General features: G+C 37.5%; 1 protein-coding gene across 1 annotated transcript in view; it reads right to left on the reverse strand.

Annotated features, from left to right (window-relative positions):
• Positions 1–13,454, reverse strand: part of PTPRR (protein tyrosine phosphatase receptor type R) — a 276,888-nt gene that overhangs the window by 237,130 nt on the left and 26,304 nt on the right. The window contains 1 exon segment of the mRNA NM_001132350.1: positions 11,879–12,177. Within this exon segment, the coding sequence (NP_001125822.1) occupies positions 11,879–12,177 (299 nt within the window).

The raw sequence follows: 13,454 nt of genomic DNA on the forward strand, positions 1-13,454 counted from the left end.
TGACTTATTTATGCTCCTCACCAGAATGTATTGTTTCCTTTAACTTGGCTATTTTTAATAATCCAGCTTGGCATAGACTTGATTTTATCAATTTGATTTTTTATTTTAAAAGATACTTAACATACAGATGACATCATCACTTGTAATACATGAAACAAAATTTTTTAATTCATTTTCCCACACACAATGACTGCTGATTTTTTAAAGCCTATATCCAAAGAATTTGCCTAGCAGCCCATTCAAGTAGATTTTGCTATACGCTGCCTAAAATTTCCTGTTTAAAAACAGACCAGCTTCAAAAAAAAGAAACAGAAATGAACTTGATGGCTCAAGGCACATAGAAACAACATGTACTTGCTCAGGTTAAAAACCATAATTCTAGTTGCCATGTTCTCAGGCAGGAAAAATAAACAAATTCTTAAATAATGCAGCTTCACTAGGTCAGCAATAGGAGCATGAAATAATTAGGGGAAACTTAGCAGTAAGACAGATTCCTCGCCCTGGTCATCCTAACATGTATTATTCTCAGTATTCTCTAAGTCCTTCAGGCTGTCTTGGAATTTGCATCACCTGGCTATCATTTTCAGAGAGGAGGGCAAACATCTCACACACACACACACACACACCCCCGCCCACCCACCTCTTCCCACAATTGTAGAAATTGTTTGTGAACATTTGGCCTATCCCCTCAAAAATGGGCCTTTTTATTGGAAGTTATTTGCTGCTAACTTCTTGTTTCAGTCAAAAGCCTAAACCATGTGAAAATCTAGGTCAAATGGAAAGATATCTAAAGTTGGTAATGTTCTCTTGACTTTGCTAGACTCAAAGGGTTCAAATACGTCATCTAGTAAGGAAAGAAACAACTTGAGATATGAATATTGGCTGGATTATATTTTCATCCTTCAAAAACAAAATTTAGAAAATGTCTTAAGTAGAAGATTCTGACCAATCTTCTTTATGAAAGGACAACGATAGATAGCTATGGTGACAACATGCATGTTTGTATTTCTGAAGTCATTCTGACACAATGAATAGATTCAACAGCGAGAAGAAGCAAATATATTTGAAATAGTTCTCTTATAATAAGCATAAGGAAAGGATATTTTCTTTTTAATTAAAAGGTGGAGAGTTGAACATTTCATATATTTGTTTTCTCTTCTGAAGTATTGGGTGTTTATTGTGACACTATTGTGACACAGCATTTGCGTTACTCTGTTGGATTTCTTGTTTAGTTTCATACCGATAACTCTATTACCAATCTTCTTCAACCTGGTTAAAGGATTTTATTCTGTCATCCCGTGGCTGGACCACTGAATCCCCTACATCAACATCTTTCTTTCCAAACTCCAAGAAGCAAATTGAAATCTAATCCTGCGCAAGAGAAAGTGAAGAGATCTCCAAATCTAGAAGCTTTGTCATTAAATATTTACACTGGCTTAGCCCTGGAGGTATTTCCTTTTGGAACTATTCCTTTACTTGTTATTGCTGATTCCAAGATTCTTTGCACCCCATCACTAGGTAGGATAAATAGGAGGTAGTGATGGTCAGAATCTGTATCCTAAGTCACTACCGTGACTGCTACCCACCCGCCCTGGCTTCCCAGAGGATATAGAACACCAAGAACACTCTAGACTAAAACATCACCAGGAGACCCGCCCTTATCATACTAAACACTTTGGAGAAAAGTGGGAAACAAGAAATAAGAGTCAAGGAGGCCAGTCCAGCAAGACGCAAGAGTTTGCCTCTGTGTTTACATTTATTTATAAAAACTTTATTATCCCATAGTGACTGGGAATATGATAATTGAATAAGACCCATTTTTTTTAAATTTGCCAAAATCTTCATCTGAAACCTCTTGCTAGTCTTCCTTGATCGCATTTTCTAATGTTTAGACTTATATCACTTGTTGCCAACACTGATCCAAAGAGGCTTCATATCCTCAAGTGTTTGTAAGCTCCAGATCCTCACCTATTCTGCTACTGGTTTGAGTCCCAGTTATATTAACGAGTTACTTTGATCTGTACTTTGTCTATAAAATAGCAATAACATTTCTCTTCCTATAGTTACTACTTATTGAGTGTTCACTATGCACTAGGTGACATGTAAGAGTATTCAATGTGCTTTAACATTTAATCTATACACCTCTATGAAGTTGGTAATTTTAATCCTCCCATTTAAAACATAATGAAGGCTTGGTAAAGTGGCTCACGCCTGTAATCCCAGCACTTTGGGAGTCCAAGGCTGGTGGCAGGAGTTCAAGACCAGCCTGGCCAACATAGTGAAACCCTGTTTCTACTAAAAATACAAAAATTAGCTGAACCTGGTGGCGGGTGCCTGTAAACCCAGCTACTGGGGAGGCTGAGGCAGGAGAATCGCTTGAACCCAGAAGGTGGAGGTTGCAGTGAGCTGAGATCGCACCATTGCACTCCAGCCTGGGTGACAAGAACAAAACTCCATCTCAAAAAACAACAATAAAAAAGATAATGAAACACAGACTTAAGTCACATAAAAATTAGAGGGGAAACAGCAAGGATTTGAGCCATTCTATTATGCTATAGCTATTTTTGAATTACTTCCAATGTTTTCCCCAGTCTTACCACTTCTCTGGTAAGCCGAAAGATTACCTGAGTGTGGATAATATCTTAACAATAACAATATCTTCACACAGCTTAAGCTAGGACTTTGGCTTATTTTGATAATTTCTCCACATTCCCCCCCAGTTCTCTCCTTTAACCTGCAGATAATTTCTTTCTTTTTGGTTCAAGTATTTAAGAATTGTTGTGTGCCAAGGACTATACTAAGTTAAATGAAAAGCCCCGTGCTTTTCATTTTTTGAGTTTTTTAAAATGTCAGTAGAAACCGTGTTACTTTATTAAAATACTGAGTTTTATTTCACATGTCTTAATAATGTCACAGCCAGATCTGGGGTCTTATACCCTCCCAGGAAAAAAATGAAAGGATTAGTTAGGAAGCAGACTTCAATTGTCATGAAAATCTAATATTTGGCTGAAATCTTTTGAGTGGTCAAGATTGCCGGAAGAATTTATACAATGAAGCTCCTACATTGCCATCTGTTCCTTCTCTGTGTTGGTCCTCTTTCCACTTCTGCCACAGTGATCGCTTATTCTATTCTATTATTTCCCTCTGTCTGCATTCTCTCACCCACTCAAACAGTGTTAACTGCCATGCGTGGGTCTGTGGCTATCTCCCAGGTCTAAAGCTTTGGCTGTGACCTGTCTGAACTCTAGACTCACATTCCAATTGTAGACTAGCACTGGGAGTTAAGCTTCTTAACTTTGTCCAGGGAGAGAACCTTCTAGGGACTTTTAGCTTTTGTATTTTTCCTAAAGCAAGAGAAAGAAACACGTTTCTACCGTGTGAGTCATAGGGATCACAGTGAGAAACTTAAGCATTTTGCTAAGTGGTGCCAATCCCATCACTCAGGAGCAGGGCCAAATGCCCCGAAAGCCCAGTATAATCATCCACTAGCAGTGAGATTTTTAACTGAACTATTGCATAGTAACAAGGTAGTAAGCATGATTTACAGGCACTTATGATTACAGATAAATAGACAAAGAAGGAAAGAAAGAAAAGGGGACAAAGTCATTAATAAAAGACACACGGGAGAACAGTTCTTAACAACTGGAAAACCAAAGGCAATTTTAGAGAGAACTGAAAGCTCCAAGTAAATATTTGCTCCAGAGAAAAGATACTATTTTGTTTATCTGCAGATCCCATTTTTTGACATTACTGTGGAAATTTTGGATTAAAAAAAGTTTTTCGCCAGGCGCGGTGGCTCACGCCTATAATCCCAGCACTTTGGGAGGCCGAGGCGGGCGGATCACGAGGTCAGGAGATCGAGACCATCCTGGCTAACACGGTGAAACCCCATCTCTACTAAAAAATACAAAAAAAAAAATTACCTGGGCGTAGTGGCGGGAGCCTGTAGTCCCAGTTACTCCGGAGGCCGAGGCCGAGGCCAGGAAATGGCGTGAACCCGAGAAGCGGAGCTTGCAGTGAGCCGAGATCGTGCCACTGCACTCCAGCCTGGGCAACAGAGCAAGACTCTGTCTCAAAAAAAAAAAAAAAAAAAAAAAAAGCTTTTCAGGCTCCAACATAAAGAGGAACAGCACTGTCCTTCTTCCTCAAAGATAAGTTATGAAATAGAATGTTTTGTATCTTCTAATCAGAACATTCTCTTTTTTTGTTCTGTTTACTCCTTTGGCTATTTTAAATATTTCACCTTACTTAAGATTTAAGGTCTAAGATCTATGAGACGTACATAATTTGCCCAAATGAAAAAAATTAGATCCTATATTACAATTCTATGAAAAATTTATAAAGAAAGTAGCTTTCCCTGAGATAAGCTCACCAAATTCTCTCAGTAATATTAATTGGGCAGTTGCTTAGAAAATAATACTATATTTGATATAGTCATCATTTATTTCTCCTTCTCAGGATGAGTGGCCTTAAATCAATGACTGTATTGGGAATATAAGTCAATATATAAAACGGTGAAATCTACTATACAATGAAATTTTTAGCAGCTGTTAAAAGTGATGCTGTACAAAGATAGTTAATGACTTGGAAAGCCATCCATAATGTAAACATATAAACTAAAAAATTATAAAGCACATATATGCAGATTTCATACTTTTGTAAAAAATACATGCATACCTGTACATAGAAAAGAATATATATAGAGAACAAGATTACCTTGATTATTTAACAGTTAAGGGTTTTTTTTGTTTTTTTTTTTTTTGAGATGGAGTCTTGCTCTGTCGCCCAGGCTGGAGTGCAGTGGCACAATCTCAGCTCACTGCAAGCTCCGCCTCCTGCGTTCATGCCATTCTCCTGCCTCAGCCTCCTGAGTAGCTGGGACTATAGGCACCCACCCCCATGCCTGGCCAATTTTTTGTGTTTTTAGTAGAGATGGAGTTTCACCGTGTTAGCCAGGATGGTCTCGATCTCCTGACCTGGTGATCCGCCCGCCTTGGCCTCCCAAAGTGTTGGGATTACATGCGTAAGCCACCACGCCTGGCTGGTTATGGATGGTTTTTATTTCCCCTTTTCCTTATCTGAACTTTCTAAATATTCTACAACTGTATGAAAATGCATAATTTTTGGAATCAGGACAAAAATATTACTAAGTTATTCCCTGCTCATTCATTGCACCTGGAGAGCAAGGCCTATCTTTAGTAATGACAATCAATTACACCAGCTCTCTTAAGACTTGAATCATCCTAATATTGAATGTGTATGATCCCAAACAAGCAGATGCACTGAGTGGTCCAGGTTTGTAACCTCACACAGACATTGCTCAGGCTTAGCCTCTAGCTTTTCCAGAGTGCATTCCAGCATCCTCCTTGCTGCTTTAATAGCTAGAAATGGGGAAAAGCAACAGATGGTGACAGTTATGACTGTCAGGATGCCAAGCTCAAGAACGGAATTTCTACTTCAAGACTATTTTGCAAGGATACAGTAATAGCTGGGGAAATCTAAGCATGAAGCTTTCTGCAATGCAAGTCTGGCGATTATATAAGAAGGTGATTATATAAGATCTTATAATTTAATAGGAAGCATTAAGAGAAGAACAAAAGTTCAACCAAACTTCTGGAGTAGATCATTGAATTTCTTTTTCTAGACTTTCTTAAAAATAAAGTCTAACTAAAAGCTGTATTTTATTTTTTATTAGTATCTGTGAAATGGCTATTGTGGATCCTTTAAGTCAACTCAAATGATTTTGAATCCTGGGAATAGATTAAGCAATCATCAATATTCATTGACTAGCTATTTTGCATTTGCTACTGAAAGGTTATAGATATAAAACCAGTATATTTTTAATGGAATTTGCACTCTAGGTGGGGAGAGAAAATGTAAAACGAGATCATATAATAGGTAATTAAGTGTTAAAATTGCATATTCAATCATATTTTCTTGATAATGAGATGTACTATTTATTTAATTACAAGCTTTTGAATTGTGTTTCTTTTGGCATCAACTCATTCTTTCATCAAATAAATAATTATGAGCCCCTATATCATTGTGGTCACTGGAAATACAGCAGGAACAAAATAGAAAAATCTCAACCTTGTGGAACATACATTATAACTCGAGAAGAAAGAGACATAAAAGATATTAGCTAGAAGCGCTTCATAAGTACTGTGAAGAAAAATAATGCAGGCAGGTGGACATAAATGTCTTTGGAAGCTGTAGTTTTAAACAGTGTCACTCTGGCTAGGTGTAAGACAGCGCCCTCCTTCTTTCAGTGATGGCCTATGTTCCCAATGTTTATTTTCTTTTTGGTTTTACATTTCTACTTTTGAAATTTGTTCCTGAAAACTATCCAAGCTGTCTGTTAAAAATTTAAGTAGGGGCCAGGCGCAGTGGCTCATGCCTGTAATCCCAGCACTTTGGGAGGCCGAGGCAGGTAGATCACTTGAGGTCAGGAGTTTGAGACCAGCTGGGCCAACATGGTGAAACCCCGCCTCTACTAAAAATACAAAAAATTTAGCTGGGTTTGGTGGTGCATGCCTGTAGTCCCAGCTACTTGAGAGGCTGAGGCAGGAGAATTGCTTGAACCCAGGATTCGAAGGTTGCAGTCAGCCAAGATCACGCCACTGCACTGCAGCCTGGGCAACAGAGCGAGACTCTGTCTGAAAAAAAAATTAAGTAATAAGGTGGAGAAAAAAGTAGGAAATTTACTACAGGTTGAGGTAAAAAAATGCAATAAGAAATCTTTCATCATCTCATTGTCCAAAACAACTGCATTCTGTTATTTGACATTTATTAATTTAAAAATAATTAATGAGCCTTCATTATGTGCTAGACAAAAGATTTGCAGGAAGTGTGTTATTCTAGGTAGAACAGCAAGGGTAAAATTCCTGATTCAGGCAGGAATAGGCTCGCTGTCCTGAGGAAGAGAGAAGGCCAGAGCAGTTTGCAAGGAGTCAAGGAGAGGTGGTGTGGTAGGAGATGGACTCAGAGACACAGGGATAGGCCAGGTGGTGTGCTATGCTTCCCAAACCTCTGAAAACCCAAGTATCCTCCAGAATGCTTCCTGAATGCATTGATTCCTGGGATCCATCCTAGAACTATGGAATCAGAATCCTTAGGCAAGAGTTCTGGGAATCTTGGATCCCAGGTGATGTAGGATGTGGGCCATGGGGAAATGTTTGAATTTTAGTTCAATGGCAATGAGAAGGCAGTCGTGAATGTGTGTATGTGTGTGTGTGTCTGTGTGTGTGTGTGTGGTGTGATATGATCTGATTCCAACTTTCTGCAGATCACCATAACAAAAATGGGAAAGAGTGGATACAGTGACTAGTTAGCAGCATGTTCCAATAATTTACGAGAGAAAGAAAAGCAAAGAATCAGAGATAATAGTTTTGTTGTTGCCACAGGCTTGCTGTAACAATTACATGAGAAAATACTTGCATAGTTCTTAGCATACTATCAATGTTTTATGCTTAGCAAAAAATAATTTACTTATCACTATCATGATATCTTTTGCAAAAAAGCTATTCAATTGTGCCAATCTCACGTAGTCAATAATCTTTTCCCACTCACTTGTGATGCCTCCCTTATCATTCTTTAATTTCTCATATAGACTCAGATTGCTCTATGATTTCTCCTTTTCCATTTGTAAATTTGCATGCATATACTTTCAATAGTTGTTTAACCAACCTCCTTGTGTTGCAACTTTTAAAATCAGATTTATTCTCTTAGGGCTTTATATGCATCCCATCTAGGAACTTGGGACAGGTGTTCTGGAACTATATTGAAGCACATCTGAGTCACACCTCACATTATAGTAGGCTTGTGTGTTTCACCAATTTAGTATTTTGGACTTGGTATTATATTTACTATTTTGATCCCATATGCCCTTAACACATATTAATTCAAAAAATTTCCCAAAGCATGTGTTCGAACCATGCTTTTTTTGAGTTTGCCCACCATGAGCAAGTCACTTAGCTCAAGAATAAGCCTAGACATCTGCTTCTTCACAGCTCAGCACAGACCTATTGTCCCTACTACGTAAGTAATCACTGTCAAGAAGTATACAGGCTACTGTAGTTTTTCACAGATTTGAGACTTTTCGGGGTCAAAATATAATGAATCCAATAGGTTGTACTAAAGCAGAGTGCTCAATGGCAAACAGTCTGAATTTTAAGACATATCCCAGGGATCTTAACTTTCTCTTATGTCAGGAGAAATGTTAAATGTTGATTGAACCATATCTAAAGCTAAATGTACTACAAAAGTGTTAGTATTTGAACCAATAAATTTTCTCCAGTTTGGGTTGGATTTGTCATCACTTGCAACAACATATTCCTCACCAATACATCTTCTATGACATGGCTGAATTCTGTTGATATGTACATAGACTAAGCCCATCCTTTGGGTAATCCACTACACAAATATAAAATTATAATTAAACCAATTTGTCTATTGAAAAAGTATCCAACAGTTATTTATCCACATCACACAGTAAATGCTACAAAATTTCTTTACTGTGGCAAAGCAATGAGAAAGCCAGACTTTCAAAGCCCTTCACATAATATCTAGAGATTATCACTTTACCTATAAGATGAATCCAAAAGGTAGTCAACAGCGGAACAAAGCTGAGGTATGCCATAAACCCGAGTTTAGAATGTAATTAAACCCCGTAGATATCACATGTTTTTTGCTTTAATAGCTTTCTAAGTCAAATACCTGATAAAAAGTATTTGCAAAGAATGTTCTGTGTCACAGAAACAATAGAATGTCTGTCTATGTGTTGATCTGGGTGAGTAGTGAGCAAGACAAGAAATTTTAGGATTCTAGGATCTCAAGGAGATGATCGCAAGCCCCTGGAAACTCACCACCATCTTCCCATGTGCTCACAGAATGCTTCCTGCTTCCCTAAAAACTGCCTCTGTATCCTCTCCTCCCTACCCCCCCCCTTCTTTTTCCCTTCTTCCTTGTCTCCTTTCCTTCTGCTGCTCCTCTTCCTCTTTCTTCTCCTCCATCTTCTTCTCCTTTATTTTTCTTACCCACGAGTCCATCTCACAGAGTAAATCATAATCTTCCCATTTCCATGCCCTTTCACTGACGTCAAAAACCACCCCTTATATTCCCAAGCCTTACTAGTCCTCAGTTTGCTCAGATTCTGTCCAGGCTAGAACATTCTTCACTCAGCAGCCTATGCTGAACTGAAATGGCCTGTAGTTGCTACCATTCCACCATTTTCACTTGCACCTCTGAGTTCCCTCCTTCCTGGTGTTGTGGCCTTGCGTCCTGACAAATATCCTGAGGATCCGGTGACAAGAGCTATGGATTTTACAGCATACTTTTATCTAAAGTGGTATTTTTTTCCTCTTACCATAGCACTGACCTTGAGGCATTCAGTATCTTCTCTACACTGTACTTGCACAGAAATCCGAATAACAGCTTCTTCATTGAGTTCCGGAACATAGTTAGCATTATTTGGGATAAACATTCTAATTGTGCTGTACTCTCCTTGTAACAAATAAACTATAAATTTTCCTGATTACTAATAAAAAGAAGAAAGAGGAAAAAAATTCATTTGTGGACAAATGCTCTTATGAAATGCTTTGCGGTGGCAATTGGGAATCAGGAAGGAAGAAGAGACACAACTTTCATGTCCTTTTTAAAGGTAGCATTCTAAAATTCATTGCCAATGATAGTTGAAACAAGAAAGAGAAAAGTATTGGAGGAAAAATGCTTGATCCTTCCTTCTGAGCTAGGAAGTCTTAGAAGTTACATATAAATTTTAGAGGTTGAGTGTAGCTTTTCACCCTGGCTGGAAAAAAAAATGCCTATAATTTCTCTAGTTCAAGATACTGATAGTCATGAACACGGTCTATTTGAGTATAAATTAAGTCTCAAAATAATTCTTAGTACCACTGCAATATCCCTCAAACAAGAAGGTCTGCATTGATATATATGTTTTATACACGTATACACATGATAAGCACAAACACACATCAATTATTCCATTAAAGTCATTATGCTGCCCCAGAATATATCCCTTGCTTCCTGCTCCATCCATACATCCATTTTCTGTATGGAATGGATCTTCAAATCAGCTGACATTTAATTGCATCACCCCTTTGCTTTTTGAGGAAGCTAAACATTGTTGATTTATTTTAAAAATAACCCTGCCTCCCCAGTTTTGCTGCTAAATCATCAGGTGCATAAGTAATCTAAGTGAATTACAGGAAACATTAGGACTGGCAATTGGCGTTGCCAGCTACCACAGCCACAGCATGGTTAGAGGCTAGGGAAAGCTAATGCAGCAAAATTGCCTATTGCCTCTATGTAATCATCACCCAAAAGGAAAAGCACAGCTTCTTCATCAATCTCCAAACCACAAATAAGCTGAAAGTGAAATGACCTGACAGAATTCCTCATTGATGCCTTTTATTGTCCATAATATTAAATTAACTAGACAGTACATGACATTACAAGATAGAACAAGCCTCTTGAACTGTAATTCACAGTGACTCAAAGAGTTGATGACTATGGGTATATGATGGTCACTAAGGAAATATCTCCCATGAGCCCTAGCATTAACAGGAGCATCTCCAGATACAGAGACACCATTAACATCATTTATCTTCACTGAATAGACAGAGTACATGACTTTCACCTTCAGAACATCTGCTACTCATGTAAATGCAGAAAACTTGTTCAAGTATTTCAGGATGCCAAGTGACCCACATATTTTCTCTTAACAAGAGTTCATCTTGTGTTCTTAGCTTATGATTTTTATTGAATTATTGATATTTCCCTCTGGACATTTTCCAAGCAAAACAAGAGACTGTATTTCATTTGTCTCTATTTCCAGATATCCCAAGGGGAAACTAGATCATAATAAATACTCAGTGTATGCTAGTTGAAAATATTGACGAATGGAACTTTGATTCTCAATACTAAGTAAAGTATACTATATGTAGTAGGTTTAAAAAAATAAAGAAAAAAAAGAAGCTTGTTAAATTTAATTACATTTGGTGCATAGAGAAGTTGCCAAAATGCAAACATGGTTTCATTGAATTATCTTGGCCTCACAAATCAACTCATTTGATTATATTTTGGAGCAGAGATGCAATAACAACCATTTAACTACTGATTTGTAGTTCCAATGTGGATCCTTCTATAATGATGTTAAACCAGAGAGTGACTATAGTCCAAATAGGGTGTCAACCTCAGTATGTATTTAAACTATGATAACCTCCACAATTTGGAAACCTCTGACCTGGGTTATACAAGCAAGGGAACTTTAAGAACATAAGCAACGGGATCATTATATCACTTTTATTAATAAAGAATGGTGCTTATTCAGTAATATCAGAAATGTTATCAATTACTCCCAACTCATTTTGTTTGCTCCAGTGACAGAAAACTACTCTCCCTCTACCACATCTCTCCCTTTCAGTTGTCTCATTTATTGTAATTTGAGTCAAGTGACCAGAGGATCTTCAGTAAGTATTATTTATTTACACAGGCTGAGACTAAGGCCTATCTGCTTAAAACAGATTCTCACAGAAGGTAGGAGGCTCCGTATAAGATATAATCAACTATAATTATAAGGCCTTCCTAAAGTAATCTTTTATTCAAATATTTATTAAGCATCTACCATGTACCATGCATTCTGCTATGAGCGGAGGATACAGACAAGTTTTCTGATTTCATAAGAGGAAGAAAACCGACAATAGTCAAGTAACAAATTAGAAGTATCACAGAATAAGTGCTGTGATACATACCCGATGGGATTCATTGATAACTATTCACAATCAGTGTTTTTCTTTTTTCAAGCATCAATGACAGGAAAACATCAACATCAGCCTCAGCATCAGTTTAACATACTACTTACCACCACAATTACATTTGCTGCTGGGATTGGGAGATTTTCCACTTCAAGATCTTGACCATCCATGGCCAGCAGATTGAGAGACGGGTCATATGCAGGTCTAGGAAATGCTGAATTGACAATCTGGTGGTGTTTGCTTACTTGAGCTTCGGAAGAGGAATGGTAACTATGTCTGTAGATTTTTTGTGGGGCTATATCCAGGCTCTTCTCAATGTCTTGTGAATGCTGATAAATGAACACCGGCTTCCCACTCTTCTTCTGATTAATTGCCAAAAAATGATCATTGTTTCCTGAAAAGCACCCTGAAAGAGGGAAGAAGCAGAAACAATATCAAAGACCCTATTCAGTAAGAGAGGTAGATATATCTGATGAAGAGACTTACCCTTTCTTGAGAGACTTTAAGACTTGTGAAGGATTTAGGTTAGTCTCCATCTTTCTTTCTCTGCTTCATGATCCTCAACTAATAGTATACACCTGGTGGTATGAAGGCCTCTCAAAGACTTTAGGTGGATAAAAGTGGGTGTACTTTGAAAAAGTTCTATTTTTCAGATATTCTGATGCCACTTTTACTAAGAAATTTCCTCCTTTATCTACACCCATAGTTTCAATACCTAGTTGGGCTTCTATTCCTGGATGTCCTATCTGCTGCTGAAATTATAAATATTTTTTATCATATTTAAGCTTTCCTTAAATATAAGCATTTCCTACAATTCTTATTTCATACTTATTGCTTGTATTACAATGAACAGTTTTCTTCACGCTTACAGAGTATTTAAGCTCACTGAGGTAAGAAATCTGAGTGTACTTATTGTGGTAGCAACTTTCAGTAGTCCGAACAATATCCATCGTCTCCTTACTTGTGTAAGTAATATGGCCATCTAGATAGAGACTACATTTCTCTCAGTCTTCCCTGCAACTAAGCATTGCCATTTGATCAAGTTATAGCTATTGGAATGTGAGTAAACAGATGTTAGCAGAGATGTGATATGGCCTTCCTTTCTACATTTCCTCCTTTGTGCTGGCTGAAATGCAGATGGTCTGGTAGGAGCATGAGGTAGAAACCATGTGTCAAAGATGGTAGAGCACTAAGACAAAATATTCTGATCCCTGATGAAAGTGAAACTACCATACCAACCTCACAGTTCCCACTCCAATTTTTAGAGGAGAGAAAAACAATTTTCTATTGTTTTACCTGCTATTATTTTAAGTATTTTTGTTAGAGCAATTGTATTTAGTAATAAATATATTTATCTTTATTTCTTCTGTTAGATAAATATTCATTGCATTGAATAACGGCTTCTCCTGTTTGCTACTGGCCACAGGAGGAAATAGATAATACATATGAATGAAAAAGTATATTACTAGGTCAAATACCAATTAGAAAAGTGAACATGAGATCTGTTATATAACATAGTCCCTAGCAATTGCACCCCAGATTTTCCCTGGAAGTGCCTATGGTAACAAGTGCTGTCCTTAGAAAATTACTTACCTCTTTTTACAAGAATTCTTCTCCAATCTCCTACTATATTTATCTTTTACTTCCCAAGTCATGCAAGCATCTGCACTTTGTTTTGTTTTT

The sequence above is a fragment of the Pongo abelii genome, chromosome 10 (genome assembly GCF_028885655.2).
Source record: "Pongo abelii isolate AG06213 chromosome 10, NHGRI_mPonAbe1-v2.0_pri, whole genome shotgun sequence".
Classification (NCBI taxonomy): Eukaryota; Metazoa; Chordata; class Mammalia; order Primates; family Hominidae; genus Pongo; species Pongo abelii.